Genomic DNA, 22,030 nt, shown 5'->3' on the forward strand with positions numbered 1-22,030 from the left:
GTTATCCCTTAATTATCACGACTAGGCTTTTACTATTTTTTTTCAGCTCAAAAGAACTCAACATCATTACAGGAGTATGAACAAACTCTGCCACTTGGCCTCCAGCTCAAGTCAAACTGAGCTCGCTCATTTTGTGATACGAGCTGAGCCCAGTAGTCTAGATCTCGACTCATTTGGACCCTCATAATGCACACACCCAAAAAAAAATGTGGTACTATTTCTTGGGCGCACCGAACATTCTTCGACGGTACTCTCCGAGTGCCCAGATAGGGAAGATGTTCCTGTACTGGGAGTAACTCATCGTGCAGTTTTTGGTCAAGACTCCCATTATCTCCTGTTAAGTGCAGCAAATACAAAATCAGTCGTGTACTATCAATAATCTGCTAATTTTGGTTCTATGGTCGATTTGTAACAAGGTTTTTGCTGCTTGGGCTTGTCATGGCAAACTGCTTAAAAAACGTTCACATTAGAACTTCTGTTTACAAGGAACCTTTTCTTTTGGATCTATAGCAAAGTTTTTTTTACATTGAGAATCCATGAGACGAAAAGCATTTATATATGACTTACTTGCTGAGGAAATTCCCCATCCTCTGATTGTAAGTTGATCAAAACCTTTGCTGCTCGATGCAGAGGTGTTGGATCTCTCTCAGCCTGTACCCAAATCGAGATTCAAGTAACATTTTGAATCAATTCATTACGGTATGGTATCACAATCCTCAAGATAATTGTAAACGCACCTGTCCTGCATCAATTAGGGTCATCATGACCCAACCAGTGTTGACTGCATGAGCACGCTTGCCTTCAAGATCGGTGTAAACCTAATTGACAAGTAAAAAAATGCTTATAGCTTGGAACAAAGTTTCTTGTGATCCCAGAGAAATTATGTCGATCTAAGAATCAAGATGCACGAACACAGTACTTTAACTGATAGCTGATTATTTTTTGAAGTGATGTTTATTGTGTGAGATCATGTACAGGGGAAGCTGTTAATAAAGGTGAAAGTGGGAGAAAAAAGGACGAATGACTTTACATAAACAATATATATACATGAGGGAATTTTTATCTCAAGTTAATGCCTTTTTCCTTGACCCATACTAAGCCGTAGTAAGTGCCATGGAATTGTAGCAAGATGGCCATGGTAGTAAGTGCCATGGAGTTGTAGCAAGATGGCCATGGTAGTAAGTGCCATGGAGTTAGAGTTTGAGTCTGAGTTAGTGTAAAAGTAGTGTCCTAGGGGAGTCTTGAGTATTCTAGTGAACTGTTGGATCTTACTGTTTTGCTAGAGTTTAGAGTGTTCTAGTAGTGTATAAGTCAAGATGTAAGCCTAAGTTGAGCCATATATAAGATGGTGTGGAGGTCCAAGGGACCAACCCATCAGGAAATTATCCCTAATATCCTCACAAACGTAAAATCTTGATCACATGATGATGACCATCGGAACATATATCAATGTACTCCAGGAAACAAGATTGAATGTATATCCACAAACTACATAGAAATGAATCTACCTGATCTTGACATGACAAATAGCTTTCTCCCCAGCCACCGAAAGGAAGCTCTTTTGACATCAGAAAGTCACATGCCTTCCTGATTGCCGGACTATTCTTGAACGTCCTACCTGCAGCAACTAATCCCTTCACTCCAAACCATGTGCCATAGGTGAAACAAACACCCCAAGACCCATACCTACAGAAAAAATATAGAGCACAATGCAGAATGTTATACTCATGCTGTACTTGCATTCTTTCACGTGAAGCCTGAAAACTAACCATGAACCATCACTTCTTTGAGAACTCTCTATGTACTTAGCAGCTTTCTTAATACAGTTATCTACATCTTCCGTGCGGTGCCTAGGATAGAGCTTTTTAAATGATGTCAAGGCCTGAATTGCTGCTGAAGTCAATTCCACATACCTGCCACGAATTGAGTGTTACATTTTTTTCAGTTTATCTTCTGTCTGGATGCAGCATAAAAACCGACAATAAAAGGGTTATTGGATCTTACGGGTAATCAATCATAGTGTCGCTGAAGGTCTCAGAAGGGCCGATGAGCTTAATAATTCAATAAATCATACAAATATAGGTTAAGGATGTTGGACAACCAGTTGGAAAAATGTTCGTAAATGAAAATTGAAGATCATAATATTATTCATGCTCGGTTGATGTTTCGAACAAACGCAACATTGAGTCAAAGTGTCAAGCAAACTTGTATTAATTCAACATGAATTGTTAACAGAAGTGCCTGCTTTCTCTGAATTGGTATTCCATAATTTGAATTAGGAACTAGAAAGCACACGGCCACCTCTAATTAATTGCAGCAAAGCATGAGAAATTCAGGGACATAAAGAAGTTGAACAGTTGAACTTACCTCTAGCCAGGCATAAGACCTTGTGAGTTCATATGTTGAAAAGCCACCATTTTTATTCTGTGAAGGATAATTTTTTTTCTAATTAGGTGTGGTTCCTATGAAAGAAATGTGCATCGGGTATATACAAGGAAAACATATTGAAGAGAACTATGGCGAAAAAACTTTGATGAGTTCAAAATATATTTTTTTGGTCTTCAAGGAGTCTGTTCACAGAAGAAGATAGATAGAGCAACCAGAGCAATCAAGAAATGAAAAATGCAAATTTCAAAGCAAGATGGTTTGGTGTTTACTAAATATCACTACTCCAATATTGAGTGTTGCTTTATGATTTGCACATGGTATTTCCCCATAAATCATAAAACATTACTCAATATGAACAAATATCTCACCAGTTACCAGTTTGTCCTGAAGACGCAAAGCACTTGCAGATAAAGTTACACGGTGTGATCATAGATTCTTGGAACATAGAGCTACTTTATAATATTTTAAAACCTTTGCCATTTTACAATTCCAAGGTTGAGTACTCACACAAGATGGCAGGTTTATAAGAACCTTCTTGCAGGAAAAATCATAAAATACTTACAACTAAGACCATCAAAAAGTTTGAACATGTTTACCATCCAAGACATCAGAACATTGACAGCATCATAGAGTCTGTTAACTTCCATTGGTTCGCCCACAATTTCTGGAGAAATCTTGGATAGCAATAATGCAGCCTGAAGGTAAAGGTAATATCAAGGATTAAAATATTTTAAGATTGTTATGCTGATGAACTTGACAGTTGACGCTAACACTCTGTCAACCATATATGCCTGAGAGTTACAATGATTCTTATGCATGACACAGAGCTTCCATATGATGGCAGAACAAAAGATAAAAAGTTTTAATTTCAAAATAAAGTTGCTTGTTGGTAATACTAACAACCTAAATCACCTTTAGTCCTTCTGCAGTGCAATCTGATACAGGCCAACCATGATCAGCAGTAGAAAAGGACCATCCACCTTTAGATATGTGGTGGTACCAATAACTCAGATCTCCAGGGCAGTCCTCAAGAACCTTCAATAGAAGAGCAAAAGGTAAGTTCTCTGTACTAAGTACTTGACTTTTTTAAAATGTTGGCTGGTAAACAAAAAGGCATGTAGAATATACCTGTGAGTTCTTAATGTAGTTATGTGCTAGCTTAAGAGTGGGAGCGAACTCATCAATGAAGCCAGTAGCAACAATAGCTTGAACTGTGAAAGCGGTGTCCCAGAGTTGGCTGCCACCATAGCACTACAATATACAGAAACTTGATTGCTTATTGTCAAAGTAAAAGAAAAGCTAGTGATGGATGCACTTGGTTACATACATTTTGAAAGGTGGACTGAGATAAACAGAAAAATGGTTACTAGCTAGCTGAATATGATACACCACAATTTTCCATTGCCATCTAAAGACTACAAAACATACATATCGATAGGTTTTGTTGTAATGGCTGACAACGGAAAGTAAAAGAGGTAAAAAAATAATCATTAGGGCATAGTAGTGATGGGCTATGTTCCTTCACATGGAGGTGTGTTGGTAGCCCAACTTCAGCCCACAAAGTCCAACACTACTGAAACGTTGATTGCAGATTGCATCCAATGGCTGAGATATCTTTTTTTTCGCGAAAACGCAAAAGACTTGCGTTTCGATGCATTGATAGATAGAAAAAGGTTATATGTACATGTCCACAAAGGGACCAACACCCCGCATTACAACTCGACCCAAGAAAGGAGACCTAGTAGAAGAAAACTCTAGCCACCACTCTTGTTGATTGCGAGGCCAGAACGTGGCTGGCACTGTGGGAAGATAAGAGAACACAAAATAACACCACAACCTACTGAGAAGGGAGGAACAAGAGGTGATTTTTGTCCAGATTGGAGATTCTTGACCGGTTGTTTTCAAGATTGTGTTTCGAGGCTCAAACGAGTGCTTGGATTGGCTCCAAAGTTGGTCAGCTTGTTCCTTACTTTGAGTAATTCAATCTGGTTAGCTGGTTTGTGCATTTGATCAGCAGAACATCAGATTTGAGAGCGGTCTGTGTCAGTTCAGACTACTGCAGTTTCAGCCCAAAGATGTTTTTTGTACGCGAAAAGTTTGGGCGAGGAAATAGTGTTCGGTTGAACTGATTCATGGTCAGTGTGTTTTGAACACATATGTATGCTTTTCTACCAAGTTTCGTGCAGTTTGGATCTGGGATTTGATAATGGCGTGATAGAATCTGTGTTATCTCTGAATTGATGTAACCCTGCCTCTTATTATCGTTGCCGGTTGGCAACATGTATAAGTGTGTTGTAAATCTCTAGAGGTTTTAGAGAAGACTCCGTAGTGGAACTTGCGTGGACTAGTCAGTCCCACAACCATGGGTTTTACCCCTCAAGTCGCGGAGGTTTTTTTTCACGTAAATCCTTGTCTCACTTGTGCATGACCGTTATTATTTCCGTTGCATATGTGCTAGTTGATGTTATCCTCACAGTTTGTCTCTCAACAAAGTGATATCCAAGTTGAGGTTTAATTTGTACTCAAGTTTCAAAGCAAAGTTTGTTTTGGGAAGAAGTGAATATGACTAGAATGCTATCTCGGAATGGTACAAAATATCAAGCTTGGAAGAGGAAGATACATTACTTGTTGTATGTGAAAGATTATAGTGCCAGTGTTCTCCACTAAGATGTTGGGGTACATGAAGCAAGATTGGTAGGAGGCACTTTATCACCAAGCTCGTGGGTTCATTCGAAAGTGGGTCGATGACGATGTTTTGAACCATATCTTTGATGAGACACATGTACACACCTTATGACAAAAATTGGAGTTTTATGCCCACAAAGATATACCAGCAAGATGTTCTTGATGGCTGATAAGGATAGTTCTACCAAAAGTCCGTAAAACTGGCTGATAAGGATAGTTCTACCTCGCATCCAGAAGTGTTACTGACTGGGCCATAGGGGAGAAGCAAGAGCATAGGTCTAAGCAAAGGAGCAGGAATAGGTAGAATCAAATCAAAAGGCAAAGACAGGTATGCTAATTTTGGCTGTCATCATTGCAATGAGAAGGGCCACATCAAGTGACATTAAGAACAACGGAAAAAGGAACAAAAAACAAGCCCAAAGGAGAGTGACAATGAGGTAAATAGGATTACTGCAGTTGAGGAGATCATGTTTCTCATGCCCGAAGAATATGATGGCGGAATTGGTTTCCACTGTTGCCGAGAGGATTATTGTAGTTTCTGATGACACCATCATCTTTTTATAATTAATGACACCATCATCTTTGTAGATTGAAATGAAATGACTTGGATTCTAGACAATGCTGCTACCATACATGTTTCATCTCGTAGAGAGCTCTTCAGAAACTACATAGAATATGATTTTGTTATTGTGAAGATGGAAAAAATGATAAGAGCTCAAATCACTGGAATAGGAGGTGTACTTGGAGATAGAAAATGGTACAAGGCAAGTCTTCAAGTCCCCGGGGAATGTTGAGACACTTCGGCTCAACATAATCTTCATTAGGTTGCTTGATGCAGATTGGTGCTTGAGCAGATTTGGAAAAGCTAACAGTACAAGCTTACTAGGGAAGCTTGATTGCTGCAAAAGGTGACAAGATTACACGTTTATATCATCTTCATACAAAGCTTTTCCGTGCTTGTGTTAATGCATCACAGAAAGAAGATGGTTGTGCTTTGTGGAACAAGAGACTTGAACACATGAGTGAGAATGGGATGACAGTGCTAGTGAAGAAAAAAATGTTGAAAGATAATCATATCAATAAATGTTCAATTGACTGGCAGGGAAGCAACACAAATTGCCTTGAAGAGCCAGCCTCCTCACAAGAAGGCCAAGGTGTTGGACTTGCTAGATTCCGATCTTTGCAATGTCATATGGTCAATGGGTGTAGCAAATTATTTTGTCACCTTTCCATGAAGGTTTTGGCCTATACTTTGATGACCAAAGGTCCACTACTAATCATGTTCAAGAAGTTCCACATCTCGATTGAGAGAGAAACTTAGAAGAATGTCAAGTGTATTCGCACTGAAAACAAGGGAGGCCTATTTATTAATACCTATTGCACTAGGCACCAATTTAGTCCCCTGAAGAAGCCACAACTAAATGGTCCTGCTCAGAGGATGAAGATGCCATTTTTTGAGAAATTTAGATGCTTGCTATCAAGTGCAAAGCTTCCTAAGAGTTATTGAGGCTTTGATGACCGCAGTTTACCTTATTAATCTACATGCAAGTTTTGCAGCAAATTACAGTGCAAGTTTCTAAAAAATAGCAGCAAGACTGAACTTATTCTAACCCAGTTCCTGCAACTTCAACTCAGTAACAAGCTGAAGCTAATGATGAAGAATATGTGTATGATGATTCACATGGTGGTGCAAGTGACGAATAAGCTCCCCAACAGCACGAGTACGATGTTGAAGATAATAATCATGACCAGTAGGCACCGGCACTACATAGTCCAGCAATGGCTCCACTTAGACAATCCCTTCTTCTAAAAAGTACTCATCAGATCAATATGTGGTAATATTGTCCGAAGGTTCAGAACTTAAGTGCTTTGGAGATGCAATGATAGATGGGAACAAAGTGTTGAATAAGGCTAGCATTCATGGTAGAAGGCCAGGCTAGTTGTGAAAAATTTAGCGAGACAAAAGGTATCGAATTTGATAAAATATTTCCTCTTATGTGAAGATAACATCAATCAGAATGATTGTTATCTTGGCGGTAAGTCTCAACTTGGTGGTTGAGCTAATGGATGTGATTAGACTTTCCTCATGGTGAGTTGGTGGACTGAATCTATATGGAGCGGCCTGAGGTTTTTTTGCTTACCAAGCAAGACTGCAAGCTGAAGAAAAGTCTCTATGGCCTCAAACAAGCACCAAGAAAATAGTACATGAAGTTTGAACCTATCATGGAGGATCAAGGCTACAAGACTACGAGAGGTGTAGCTCAGACCATTGTGTGCTCATTCAGAGGTTCTTAGGTGATGATTTCATTATATTGTTGCTTATGCTGATGATATCTTGATTGTTGGCAAGAGTGTATCTAGGATTTGTAGACTAGAGAAAGAGATGAGCAAAAATTTTGCTATTGAAGGTTTAGGTCCAGCAAAGTGCAAAGTGCATTCTCGTTACCAGAATAGAGAGGCAAAAATTCCAACTTGTACTTGTCTGAACAAAAGTATATTAAGAAAGTAGTTTGCAAGTTTAAGATGGACAAGGCAAAGGTAATGAGCTGTCCACTAGTATCTCATTTCAAATAGAGCACAAAACGATGTCCCTCCACTGATTAGATTGAAAAGAAAATGCAAAATGTTCCTTATATCTCGGCAGGTGGGAGTTTTGATGTATGCTATAATATGCACATGGCCTAACATTGCTCATGCGTTTAGCACTGTAAGCATATTTATGTCTAATCTAGAAAGACTGCATTGGAAGGCCGTTAAGTGGATTTTCAAGTATCTCTGGAGCACCATTAATATGAAGCTTTGATGTTGTAGCGAGCCGAAGTTGATTAATTTTCAGATGCACACATGGTTTGAGATGCTGATATCAGAAAGTCTACTTCAGATGGAGTCGTGGCATGCCAAAGTAGGTTGCAAAATTTTGTGACATGGTCTACATCGAGGCAAAGATATAACAGTATCGAGCATAGGGCTATTATGGCTGAAACTGTTGGCTTGTGAGGTTAATTTTTAGAAATACACGTATGTACTATTTTGTGACAACAAACCAAAGTAAGAAAGCAAGTTTTCATTCTAGTTTAGAGCATATTGATGTCCACCATTATTTTATTCGAGGTGTGATAGATTCCAAGCAAATGCAGATTGAGAAGATGCACACAATGGTGCTGATATGTTGACCAATGTAGCTACAAGAGAGAGGCTGGAGGCATGCCGTCAGCTCACCAGCATGGCTGCTAGTAGGCAGTGAGACACTCCATGATGTCAGGAGGGGGATTTTGTTGGGTTATGTCACTCCACATGGAGGTCAGCTGGCAGCCCAACTTCAGCCCATAAAGTCCAGCACACATGAGCCATTCATTGCAGGTTGCATCCAATGGCTGATGATATCCGTGATAGAGGATATTAGAAGAAAATGCTAGCCACCATTCTGTGGCTGTGAGAGTAGGCAAGTGAGTGGGACCAAGATGTGGCTTCCATTTTGAGGATCAGAGAACACAAAAGAACACCACAACGTAGTGAGAAGAGTGGAAGAAATAGAGGTGATTTCTATCTAGATTGGTGATGTCTGAATTGTCTTCAAGCTGGTGTTTGGAGTCTCAAAGGTGTTTGGATTGGCTCCAAACTTGGTGGGTGTGTTCCTGTTATGGTCGGTTTGACCTATACACGTAGGAAGCCCACTAGTGGCTAGTTATGGGCTTAGCCCAAGTAAATTAGGGTTTAGAGGAGGCCGTCCTCCTATATAAACACTTGTATCCCTTCGAGATTAATCAGACAATATTCAGTATCATTACTGTCTCGTCTCCTGAAGGGAGACGGGAGACCCCTGCGCCCCGCCGCACCAACCCTAGCCGCCGCCTCCTTCCTCCGCGACGGCGCCCAGCCGCCGGCGCCGAGCTCTCCAACCTCTCCGCCCTCACTTCCACCCTTACAATCTCCGCCCTAGACCCGGTAGAACCCTAGCCCCTACCACTTTGGTATCAGATTGCCTAGGTCTCATGGGCTCCAATAGCCCCCCCGTCGACCCCATCGCCGCCACGTCCACCGCCGCCGCCATGACAGGCGCCCACGCGCTGCAGGGAGCCACCGCCGCCAACGGAGACCAGGCCGCCGCCGCCCCCACGGGCCTCGACCTCCTGCCCGCTACTTTGGCGGACCTCGCCGACAGTCTCCGCGCCATCCGTTTCGAGCTCGCGGAGATCAAGGCCGGCCAGCACCCGCCGCCTCCACCGGCCGCTGTTCCGCCGCCGCCCCCACCGCCCGCCTCCGCCGCCAGCAACGGTCGCCCCGCGTGGTGGCCGCCATCGCCCTCGCCAATTCCCACATGGATCGACGCGTCGCCCGTCTACACTCAGACTGCGGCGCGGACGACGGTTCAGCAGCCCCGCCACCCCTTTGGCGGTCCGGGCGGGTTTGCGGCCCCCTTCGCCGAGAGCACGTCCTTCAACCCGGGCCGCCAGGAGGGCGCCCCCGAGGTCCCGCCTCTGGCACGGCAGCCCGCCCCGCTTCACCAAGCCGGAGTTCGCCACCTACGACCGCGCCACCGATCCCCCGAACCGGCTGAACCGAGTGTGAGCAGTTTTTCGGGGCAGCGGACGCTCGGCGCCGACCGCACGTGGATCGCCTCCTATCACCTACGGGCGCCGCGCGGACTTGGTACTACGCCTCGAGCGAGACGAGGGCGGGATGCCGTCCCGAGGGCGGGATGCCGGCTCCGGGAGCGCTCGCGACCTGTGCCTCCGGCCGGTTTGGGCCGACCCTACGCGGAAGCCGCCTCGCCGAGCCGGGACGCCTCGCCTTCACCACCACGGTCCGGGACTTCGCCGATCGCTTTCGGGCGCTCGCGTGCCATGCCCGGGCGTCTCGGCGCGGCAGCGCGCGCCGATCTCTTCGTCGGCGGCCTCCCGACTACATCCGCGTCGACGTCGAGATGCGCGAGCCTCGCGGACCCGCGAGACGGCCATGTACTACGCACGGGCCTACGAGCAGCGCGCCATCGCCATGCGAGCGAGGTCTACGCGCAACGTGGCAGCGCTCGTCCCGCGCTCCGGCCCGGCCCCGACGCCCACCGGCCCGCGCGCGCCCGCGCCGGCCGGCCGCGCCCACGGGCCCTCCCTGCGCCAACTCGCCCCTTCCAGCGGGCCGACGGCCGCCGGAGCAGCCTCGAGCGGCGCCGCCAGGGGCTGTGCTTCAACTGCGACGAGAAGTACGCGCCGGGCCACACGTGCGCCCGCCTCTTCTACCTGGAGACCGTCGACGACACCGACGTGGAGGCCCTCACCGCCGAGCTCGCGGCCGCCACCATCACTGAGGCCGGTGTCACGACCTACGCGCCGGTCGACGCGTCCGCCTTCGTCGTCTCTCTTCATGCTATGGCGGGCATCAAGACGGCCAAGACGATGCCGCTCCGGTGACTATCAATGGGGAGCGTCTCCATCGCGCCGGTGGACACGGGCTCGACGCACAACTTCCTGTCCAACACCGCCATGCGCCGCCTCGCTCTCCAGCCGGCGGGATCGGAGAAGTACAGCGTCACCGTCGCCAACGGGGACCGCCTTACGTGCCAGGGCGTGGCGAGACAGGTTCCCGTGCTCGTAGGCGACGAGCCGTTCTCCATCGACTGCGTCGGCATCGACTTGGGCTGCTACGACTTCATCCTCGGCCTCGACTTCCTGAGCACCTTAGGCCCCATCCTGTGGGACCTCGACGTGCTGACCCTCATCTTCTGGCGCGAGGGTGGCCGCCGTGTTCACTGGACGGGCTTGGGCAGCACTGGCGCATCCCCGCAGCTACGCCTGATGGCCGCCACGCTTGACGAGGCGCACCCGCTCCTGGCCGACTTACTTCGACGGCAAGACGGCGACCTCTTCGATGAGCCGCAGGGCCTCCTCCTCGCGGCCCCGCGACCACCGCATACACCTGCGCGCCGAACACGGCGCCCGTCGGCCGTGCGGCCGTCACGGTACCCCCAGCTGCGGAAGGACGAGCTCGAGCGTCGGTGGCGATCATGCTAGCACGAGGCATCATTCGGATTTCGACGTCGCCGTTCGGCCGCCCCGTGCTCCTTGTGCGCAAGGCCGACGGCACGTGCCGCTTCGCATCGACTTCCGCGCCCTCAACACCGTCACGTCCAAGGACAAGTTCCCCATCCCCGTCGTGGATGAGCTCCCGGAAGAGCTGCATGGCGCGCGCTTCTTCACCAAGCTCGACTTGCGCTCGGGCTATCATCGAGTGCGCATGCACCCGGACGACATCGCCAAAACGGCGTTCCGCACTCACCATGGCCACTACGAGTTTTTGGTGATGCCGTTCGGCCTCTCCAACGCGCCGGCGACCTTCCAGGCCTTGATGAACGACGTGCTCAGCCCCTACTTACGCCGCTTTGTGCTTGTTTTCTTTGATGATATTTTGATCTACAGCGCATCCTGGGCGGAGCACTTGCAGCACGTGGCCATCATCTTCAACGAGCTTCGAGCGCATCGTCTTCATCTCAAGCGCTCGAAGTGCTCGTTTGGCACGACCTCCGTCGCGTACTTGGGCCACGTCATCTCCGCCGACGGTGTCGCGATGGACGCGGACAAGGTCGCCGCCGTCGCCGCCGGCCGACGCCTCGGTCGCCGCGAGCTCTTCGCGGATTTTGGGCCTCGCGGGATACTACCGGCGGTACATCTAGGACTTCGGCCTCATCGCCGCGCCTCTCACGCGCACCGCTCGCCGCGACGGCTTCTCCGGGACGAGGAGGCGGCCACGACCTTCGCCGCTCTGCGGCCGGGCCCTCACGACAGGTCCCGTTCTTCGGATGCCGGACTTCGACGAGCCGTTTGTGGTGGATCGCGACGCCTCCGGCATCGGCTTCGGCGCCGTCCTTCACCAGTGGCGAGGGGCCACTCGCTTCTTCGGCTGCCCCTTCGCCGCGCGCCACCACAAGCTCGCCGCATATGAGCGCGAGCCGATCGGGCTGGTCCGGGCGATGCGCCACGCGGCGGGCGTATCTTTGGGGCCGGACATTCCGTGTGCGCACGGACCACTACAGCCTGAAGTTCTTGCTGGATCGGTGCCTGCTCCACGGTGTCGCAAGCATCGGTGGATCGGCAAGCTCTTCGGCTTCGACTTCACCGTCGAGTACCGCCGCCGGCCGCCTCAACACGGTCGCCGACGCCTGTCCCGCCGCGACATCGACGACGCCGTGGACGCGCCCACGGTCGGTGCGGCCCTCGCATCCACTCGGGCCATCTTTCGCCTTCATCGACGAGGTTCGCCGCGCTACTGCCGAGGCCGCGGATGCGCAGCAGCTGCGCGAGCGCCTGGCCGACGGCGAGTTGGCCGCGCCATGGCGCCTGGACGAGGGACTACTCCATGGGCACCGCATCTTCGTGCCGGATCATGGAGACCTGCGCCACCAGGCCTTGTCCTTGGCACATTCTGCAGGTCACGAGGGCGTCCAGAAGACCCTGCACCGTCTCCGTGCTGATTTTTACATTCCGGGGATGGCGTCTCGGTGCGAGATCAGGTGCGGGCGTGTGTCACATGCCGGCGGAACAAGACGGAGACGCTCCGTCCGGCGGGCTTATCGCAACCGCCGGACGTGCCGTCCCAGTGTGGGCGGACATCTCCATGGACTTCATCGAGGGGCTGCCGAAGGTTGGCGGCACGTCCGTCATCCTCACGGTGGTCGACCGTTTCTCCAAGTACGCGCACTTCATCGCCCTCGGCCATCCCTATACGGCGGCGTCCGTGGCACGCGCCTTCTTCGACGGCATCGTTCGCCTCCACGGGTTTCCGTCCTCCATCGTCAGTGATCGTGATCATGTGTTCACGGGTCACGTCTGGAGGGACCTCTTTGAGTTGGCGGGCGTGAAGCTCCGCATGAGCACGGCGTTTCATCCTCAGACGGACGGCCAGTCCGAGGTCGTCAACAAGATCATCGCCGGTGTACTGCGCCGCATCACCGGGGATCGTCCACGAGCTTGGGTGGACCGGGCTGGCGTGGGCCGAGCATGCTGCTACGACACGTCCTACCACTCCGCGCTGCACACTACTCCCTTTGAGGTGGTCTACGGGAGGCCACCACCGGCGATGCTTCCATATGCGTCTGGTACGGCCCGTACTGAGACGGCGGATGACCTGTTGCGTACCCACGACGAGATACTGGCTGAGGCGCGCCAGCGACTTCTTCACCGGACGACCCAGTCCTTGGACCCGCGCTCCCGGTGCAAGTTGGGCCCTCGTTACGCCGGTCCTTTTCGTGTGCTGGAGCGCATCGGCAAGCTCGCCTACCGCCTTGAGTTGCCTGCGGGCTCGCGCCTCCACGACGTCTTCAACGTCGGTCTCCTGAAGGCCTATCGGGGCGACCCTCCTTCGCACCACCGGCTCTTCCACCTACTTCGGATGGGCGTCTCGAGCCTGCCCGGCGAGTGTGGCTCGCGTGTTGAAGGCCCGGCAGCGCCGTGGTGTTTGGCACGTCTTGGTGCATTGGACGGATCTGCCCGAGGACGAGGCGACTTGGGAGAAGCTTGAAGATCTCCGCCGGCAGTTTCCGAAGTTCGGCTCGAGGACGAGTCGTTTGAGAAGGCGGGGAGAGATGTTATGGTCGGTTTGACCTATACACGTAGGAAGCCCACTAGTGGCTAGTTATGGGCTTAGCCCAAGTAAATTAGAGGCTTAGCCCAAGTAAATTAGGGTTTAGAGGAGGCCGTCCGCCTATATAAACACTTGTATCCCTTCGAGATTAATCGGACAATATTCGGTATCATTACTCGTCTCGTCTCTCGAAGGGAGACGGAGACCTCTGCGCCCCCGCCGCACCAACCCTAGCCGCCGCCTCCTTCCTCCGCGACGGCGCCCAGCTGCCGGCGCCGAGCTCTCCAACCTCTCCGCCCTCACTTCCACCCTTACAATCTCCGCCCTAGACCCGGTAGAACCCTAGCCCCTACCCTACGAAGCACCGATACGGCGAGACAGATACGGCGATACGGATACGGGGATACGGGATACGGCAATTTCTAGAAACAGCAATACGGCGATACGGCGAATATACATATAAAATTAATGAAATGCTATGCAATGACTTGTGAAGTCAAAGAATAATTGAGGCGGCGGAGGAGAGAACGATTCCAGGTTGCGGGGAGGCGATTCTAGACGGCGGCGAGTGACTCTAGACGGCGACGGTGACGGTGCGCTCACTCCTGAGGCCTCAATCCAAACCACTTCCATGGTTAATCAAGCAAATAGATAGATAGCGCACTGGCTATGAGGGTCACTAGTGGGCTTTGATTGGTATTCCCAACGTTCATGTGTCCTAGCTGTGTCGATGATGTCCCTGGCAGTGTATCGGCGGTGTATCGGTATTTTCTTTCTTTCTTTTTGAAATTGGAAAAGCCGATACTCCTGGGATACGTGTATCGCCCGTGTATCGGGGTATCGGAGTATCGGTGGAGTATTATACGCGGACACGGCAGACTTTGAAGTATCGGTGCTTCGGAGCCCCTACCACTTCCTTACTTTGAGTACTTCGATCTACTTAGTTGGTTTGAGTGTTGGTTGAGTGGAACATCAGATTTGAGAGTAGTTTTATTAGTTCAGACTGCTGCAGATTCAGCATGTGATAGTTTTGGCGGAGGAACAGCTTGGGCAGGGCACTCAAGCAGTGTCCTATTTAACTGATTTTTGGCTATGTTGGGAATACACGTATCTTCTTTTCTACCATGTTTTGTGCAGGTTGGATCTGAGGTTTGACAACGCCACCTGATAGCCCAAGGGGACAGAAACTGTGATATCTCAGCTTTGCTGAATCTTGCCTCCTATTGTTGTTGTTGTTCCTGGTTGACAACGTGCTGAAGTGTGCTGTGTATCTCTAAAGGTTATAGAGAATACATTGTACCCAGGTTACTCATGTGGAACTTGCACAAACCAGTCGGTCCATAAACATTGCTTTTTGTCCCTCAAGGTCAGGAGGTTTTTCCACTTATATCCATGTGCCACTTGTGCATGTGAGTGTTAATTTTTCTGCTGCATATCCGTTGGTTAAAGTTATCCTCAAAGTTCATCACAGGTCATGGGATTTCTCGTTAGTGCTTCACTTAGGTCAGCTTGTATTACTATCTTGGCCTATCCTCTCTTTTTTTTTGGTTACGCCAATGTTTGGTGACTTGTAAAAAACTATGTGATAAGTTTGGCATATACATCTACCATGAAGAGGCCGCTGTTGATAAAAGCAAGCATTATCTATAAGAAAAAAATGACCTGCATCTTCATGCCATCTTCAGCAACCCACAAGTAATCATAGATTCTTGGAATATGGAGCTTGAATGCTTCTGAATTTGGATCTTCAATCCAGCAAGCAAGCATATTTAGTACCTGCACAGAGATTTTCGTAATGGTAGGCTGAACAATATGAAAAAAATATGGAAATATTAATCTAAACTAGAAATTAAGGTATAAACTTCTGGTATACAAGTTCACAATCTACTGATAAGAATAACACATCATCAAATATGACAGAGAATCATTTCTCCACTAAATAAACCAGATATGGAGAAAGCAACAACTACAAAATGTGAATGTATATGACCCAAAATGACTAAGAAAACCATCATAGATATTAAGGCCTTAAGAAAGTTTTTGGTTTTGCTAACATCGTGTATTTGGAAAAAAATGGGAAAGGAACTTCGTAATAATTAAGAAGCTTGAAAACAGTGCTTGTTTGACATTTATATATGCTTTAGAGACGGCTGTAGAGGTTTGGCACTACAGTAACTAGGTTAGCTTGGATGATATTCAGCATCTAGAAGTCCTTGTGGCATAGAACATGTTTCAAAACCAAATTATGTAACTCCCAAGATGTAATCATGGAATACGCAGTTGCGGCAGAAGTAACAATAATATATGTAGCTCTACAGTTAAGTAGCAAGCTCTAGACGAAATAGTTTGGTTCACATATAACACTTGGGAGCAGGTAAAGTACAGTAGAAACTGGAAAATCTGCCCAGCAACACCACAAATATTAAAGGGGCATGCCATAAAACAAAGAACTGCAACTATGACATTTGCCTCTTTAGAGATGCAATGATCTTCTTGATTCCGAAAGTAATAAGTAGAAAAAGGTAGAGATCAACAAGCAACCGCATTCTTCAGTTTACCTTGTTCACAGGACCAATACAGATGTATTGACTGTTCTCATCTTCGTAATGAACATGCTGCATGACATGGTTCAAAGCTTTCTCCCTCAATTTATTCCCAGGCCAATGCATCATAACTGGTTCAAAAAATTTATGGAGGGTGGCCCATAAGATATCCTGTATCAGTGGATGCGGATAGAACAGATCTTCCTACAATAAAAAAACATGAAAAAACCTTCAAAGAACAATCTTAGATACTATATCCTAAATAGACATGAAGCAGATAAAGCAAGATAAATAGAGCAGCTTAGCTTTTTATAAAGTTATAGGTTAACTATAATAATTGCAAGATATTTTCACCAATTGTATTGGGTAGAAGTTATGACTAGGACAACAAAAAGACTAAGACCACATTCACCTAGAAGATGCACCCCAATCAGTCACACAGACTAAAATGGTCAAACTCATCAAGTGATCAGTAAACACAGCTAACAAGCATGAAACTGGTATATGTATGAGACAGTCCCATGAAGCCTGTAGGCAGCTTATAGCTTCAGAAGATGGAGTTAAAGCCTTGAACCAAGAACTAGTAAACAACTGCGTGCTACAACAGATATTTCTGAAACTGTATTATTCAAACAAGAACAGCTCACAACACAAACTGCTACCCAAATCAAAAATGGCTATCTCAGCTTATTATGTTGACAATGGGACTTCTTAAAGATTGTACTTTGGCAATGGGACTTGTTAAAGACTTGATACTTTTGGTATGGAACTTATTGACTCTTAACTCGATGAGGACAACATTGGCAAAACAAGATCCACTTGGGATTTTCCATTAAATCTGGCTCATCATGGCCTTTTACAAACTTGTGCTATAGTGTTGATAATTAGGCCTACACACATCAACATCAATATCAACAAGAAAGATTGAGTAACCAAACCTTAGCACAAAGACTGCGAGCATTGTCCCAATCAATCTCGCTGTAGGGAACTTTGTAGAGTTCATCTCTTAGTTCCATTATACATGATGTTATTTGGCCAACAAACCTCTTTCCATAAACGTAGGACATGGATAGATACGGCATTCGGCTGTGACACCACATTCGACCTGCACAAGAGCAACAAGCATATGAGTATATGACCAAGACATAACCTAGCAACACGGAAGAATGATACCGTAGTGCAAAACGAACCTGGGTGAATTGGAAGGCAATATGGCAACATCCATGATTCTGGGGGCATTGGATTGTTACCAGACCAATCAAATACACCAAGTACCTTAAACAAGTCAGAATTGGGAGGAATGTTAGGCCTTAATCAGGTTGAACAAAAGGAATCAATAATCATACCAAGTAAATGTTAATTCTATACCGCGAGCCAAAACTTTCCCCATGATGGTATATAAGTTGCTCCCCCGTGGTCTAATATCCAGTTTCGACCTTTATTCATATGACCATCTCCACTATCTGGTCCTTCTCCAAGCAATCTCAACGAAACATAGGTCAAGGCTGAGCCTAACATGCTGCTTGGACCCTCAATGTGCAGCCCCCAGCCTCCATCTTCATTCTACACATAATCACGGAAATAAGTGATTTATCCACTGTAAGGGTGTACAGTATGCAACTGGATCCTTGCCTGATGATTATAGAGATATCGGCGGATCTCCTTCTGATGTTCTGAAGATAAAACAGTGTTCAGTGCTCCAGTCACATATAGCGTTATAAGCTGAGTAAAAGATAAAATACAATGAGTAAGTTGTACATATGATGTGAGGAAGTTTTAAATGAACTGCTCAGCCAGAGGAAGTACCAATCCTGGCATAAGGAACATAGGACCACCATAATCCCCAGGCCAGTGCCCATCATGTGCCTGGAGAGTAGAAAATCTGCTGATCGCCCTTTTCAAAGAGGTCGACACAGCTTCCTCAGTGACATCTTGATTCTCCTCCAACTTGATAGCAGGTAGGTTCAACTCAAGTGGATTTTCTTTCGTGAACTGCAGGACATACAAAAGCCCAAATGCTATGAGCAATCGGGGGTGATGCCGTCGCACAGCAGAAAAGACACCAGTTTCGAGGCCAGCGCATAGAACAGTAGCAAGTTGAAGTGAAGTAGTAGAAACAAAAAGGAAAGATCTCCCCACAAAAATCTCACTACTGGAACGCCAGCATTGGTCTGCCCTATTGCTAGATACTGCTGGAACACTAACAAATGAGCTTCTGTTCCTAATTCAGTCCCAAAGAGTATTAAACATCTCTTTGGCCATTATTTGGGTTAAAGCCTTCAATCCAAAAGGTAAGTAAAATGACTAGTGGGGATAGCGGCAACATGTTCTGTTTCTTAAGGGTTCATCTATGTCAGTTAAATAAGATTTTCTTTAGTCTGAATCAATTCAGAAAAATGCAATTAAACTTTTCTAAACTGATTGAGGCTTTAGAAAGAAAATCTCAGTACACCGAGGCTTGGTAAAAGCCTTTCTTGAAATACATGCAACAAACCATTGTACACCTTCCAATCCAAATGCTCTTACAAATCTAATTTTCTACTGGAGCTGTAGTACACCTAGTTATTTCTGGGTTTCTGAAAGTTGAATAGGCGACATCCCCCCTCTCGTTTGAAAAAAAGAGTGTCATCACATGTTCATATACTTGACTATAATTTGTGTGTAGTACTATATATAGTACTCCTACTTGTGATTATAATACAATTAAATGCTATCAGCAACGGGAAAGGAGGGCCCTTCTCATCCAGGATTTGGACTGGACGTGTGCAACTTGCAAGATTGGTGTACTTGATTGGTTTAACTTGCAACCGGCATAGTTATTGCGCATGAAATCCCTGCCAAGCACAAGTCCTTGGTGGAAACACAATTAAGAACTTGTATCCAAACTGGAAATCGGGGCATTCAGCGAACGGACAGAGAGGGGGCGAGAGCGAGCAGGCGTGAGCATTCCGTTACCTGGATGCGCATGAGGATGTCAGCGCTGTGCTTGATCCGGTGCCGCCCCGCGGTGGTGTACTCCCGGCGCGCGGCGTCGACGGCGGCGAGGGTGTCTGGGTCGCCGGCGTCGGGGTCGAACTCCCAGACCTGGCGGCCCACGTGCCCATTCTTGGTGCGCAGCCACGCGTCGCCCCCACCCTCCGCGACCTTCAGCCGCCACATCTTTCTATCCCGGCGACGGCGGAGCCGATGAAATGTAGAGCAAAGATCACCGCCCGCCGCTAAAAGAAGCAGAGAGTCAGCGCGAGCGGAGGAGCGGAGCAAAGGCGAGATCTGCTACTACTCATATCCGCCGAAACAGGAGTTGACTAGACGACACTGAGGTGGCCTTGTCGTGGCCTGACCATCCCTCTGTCTCGAGTTTTCCTAGGCGGGAATGGTAAACAATCTGCAAAACTTGGGAGTTTTGCTTCTCTTCGTCACAGCACGTCGCGCGTGGCAAAAAAGAAAAAAAAAACAAGAAAATGTACTCTGTAAAAGTTATTAAAATATATAAATTCATTAAATCTGTCATAAATATTTAGCGCGATTTTCTCTCTCAATCGGGTTGGTAGGGCGGAAAATACTTCTATAAAATATAAGTATCGCAATCTCATAAAGATTGGATATATCTAGAACAAAGATACTCCTTTCATTGTTTTTCAGTTCATTCTAAATTAATATAATTTTGTACTAATGAAGCTAATTAAAACTTAAAAGAGAACGGAGGGAGTAGTATCAGCAGCTCAATCCTATGAATTTGTCCCACTCTCAAAGGTATTATTAGTACCTTACAGCATCTCCAAGGGAGCGGCCTATTTCATACACAAAAGTGTCTATTTTGGGTTTTTTGGTCGGGCCACAGATACTAAATTGCTCGCATTGTCACAAATGTCCGTTTAGATCAGGGTAGCCCTAACGACCCGATACTTTTTATGTCCGTCTGGCAACAGTTTCAATTTTGAACCAATTTCACCAATTAAAATAGTGGTTCCAAATTTTGTCGAAGACGTGCACATAAGTACGAGCTAGACAAGTTGCAAAAGGGGCACTATCAAAGTAGGATAGATGTGGACGATCAAGTGTCACGTTCGTTGATGATCGTTTCTTCTTGAACCATGCTCTTTGCTCCGGATCCATGATGCTCAAGTCAAACATAATCCAATTCTCCTCCGCAATCAACTCGGCGGCGGACTCCATCTTCTGGGCCTCTATGGCCTGCTTGGTTAGGTCAATGAAGGTGGCAGCGGTGGCCTCTTTCTCCTGGCGCCGCTTCTCATCCCTCTTGGCCAAGGCCCCTTGTGTCTCGGCCATCATCTTCGGCAGGGTCTCGCTTAACGCAAGGGCCAACACCTCACGCTTAATATCGACATTGGTGGCCTTGTGGCCCTTTGGCCGGACTGGCACGCGACTAGTATCTGATAATACTGGCGGGGTACCAGTCGCGGGTGGCCGCCCGCGAGTGGTAGTCGAATTACAGACGCGAGCGGTAGGCTATTCCCTACTAGTGATTGACTCTAACTTTTCGTCAATGTTGTACGTGTAACCATTAACGTTCGTTCGAAAACATATGTGTCACTAGTTTTTGGTACAAACCTGCGACGTATAACTTTCTCTTATTTGTCACCGTTCACCAGATCTGTGACGCCCACAAATAGTCCACTTTCACTGAATTTTTGATCCACCCCGAAGCATCGACCAACGATGTAGTTTTATTTTTGAGCGTCAGCGGTAGGCATCGCGGAGACCACCTGACGATGTACCAGTGATGAAATTTTCTGTGCCCGTCACTGGTATGGGTTACCACCGGCGAACCTTTGGTTTTGCATCACGGGTGCTATTGCGGCAATAAGCATTTTCCCATTAGTGCTTCTTGAATCCTAGCTTCAAGGGCTTCTCCTTTACCCTCTTGTCGACAACCTTCATTTCCCTATTCTTCAATACATCGACGATACCCTTATCATCGTTTGCGCGATCCCTAAGCATGTAGCCACCTTAAACCCATCCTTGACGAGTTTTCCGCGGCCACCGCACTTGACACCAATTGCCACAAGGGCACTTTCTTTCCTATTAAAAGGTCCTACGATATCGCCTTGAACATATCTAACGTCTTTGGGTGTGCAGTATCCTTCCTTCCCCTAGACTTACCATGGGCTCCCTCTTTCCACCCATATCCACTTCTCCAACTTCGTTCCCATCAATTTCAAGAGTGACATGAGACTCTTGGGCTAGAGAGGAAGATCATCCCCATTGGGGTCAACTTCTTATGGTCAACTCTATCCTTACTGTGATGCTTTCGCATGATGTGAGTGTCGGCACACTCCCCACTAGGGTGATTGTGACAAACACAGAAGGGAATTCCTATGGAAGGGCAAGGAATTTTGTATTTGTGTCCAATGCAAGGTCGATTGGTCGGATGTCTACATCCCAAAGAATGTCGGTGCGCTTATCGTCCTTCCCTCCCCACTCAGAATTCAAAACTTTGCTCTTGTTTCATAATTCTTGTCCAAACTCCACTCTGACACTGATGTCTACGGGTGCTTCTATTCTTGTAGACAGTGTTGGGCCTCCAAGAGCTGAGGTTTGTAGAACAGCAGCAAGTTTTCCCTTAAGTGGATCACCCAAGGTTTATCGAACTCAGGGAGGAAGAGGTCAAAGATATCCCTCTCATGCAACCCCGCAACCACAAAGCAAGAAGTCTCTTGTGTCCCCAACACACCTAATAGGTGCACTAGTTCGGCGAAGAGATAGTGAAATACAAGTGGTATGAATGAATATGAGCGATGAGTACGGCGCCGTGAAAATAGCTTATCGGCGTGCGGTTGATGGTAGTAATATTGTAGGAAGTAAACAAGCGTAGTAAC

The 22,030-nt window shown here is 47.3% G+C and overlaps 1 protein-coding gene across 1 annotated transcript; it reads right to left on the reverse strand.

Annotated features, from left to right (window-relative positions):
- Positions 1-214: 214 nt before the first annotated feature.
- On the reverse strand, positions 215-19,349 carry LOC124668205 (cycloartenol synthase-like). Its single transcript, XM_047205379.1, has 18 exons — positions 19,146-19,349; positions 17,997-18,182; positions 17,823-17,912; positions 17,559-17,753; positions 17,381-17,465; positions 17,129-17,295; positions 16,206-16,394; positions 15,310-15,423; positions 3,517-3,639; positions 3,301-3,423; positions 2,985-3,083; positions 2,368-2,424; positions 2,005-2,051; positions 1,770-1,913; positions 1,509-1,686; positions 738-818; positions 568-651; positions 215-334 (listed from the first exon to the last, which is right to left on the reverse strand). The coding sequence occupies exons 1-18, from the start codon at positions 19,347-19,349 to the stop codon at positions 215-217; spliced, it is 2,286 nt and encodes a 761-aa protein (XP_047061335.1).
- Between the last annotated feature and the right edge of the window lie 2,681 nt (positions 19,350-22,030).

Source organism: Lolium rigidum, chromosome 1, assembly GCF_022539505.1.
Source record: "Lolium rigidum isolate FL_2022 chromosome 1, APGP_CSIRO_Lrig_0.1, whole genome shotgun sequence".
NCBI classification, from domain to species: domain Eukaryota; kingdom Viridiplantae; phylum Streptophyta; class Magnoliopsida; order Poales; family Poaceae; genus Lolium; species Lolium rigidum.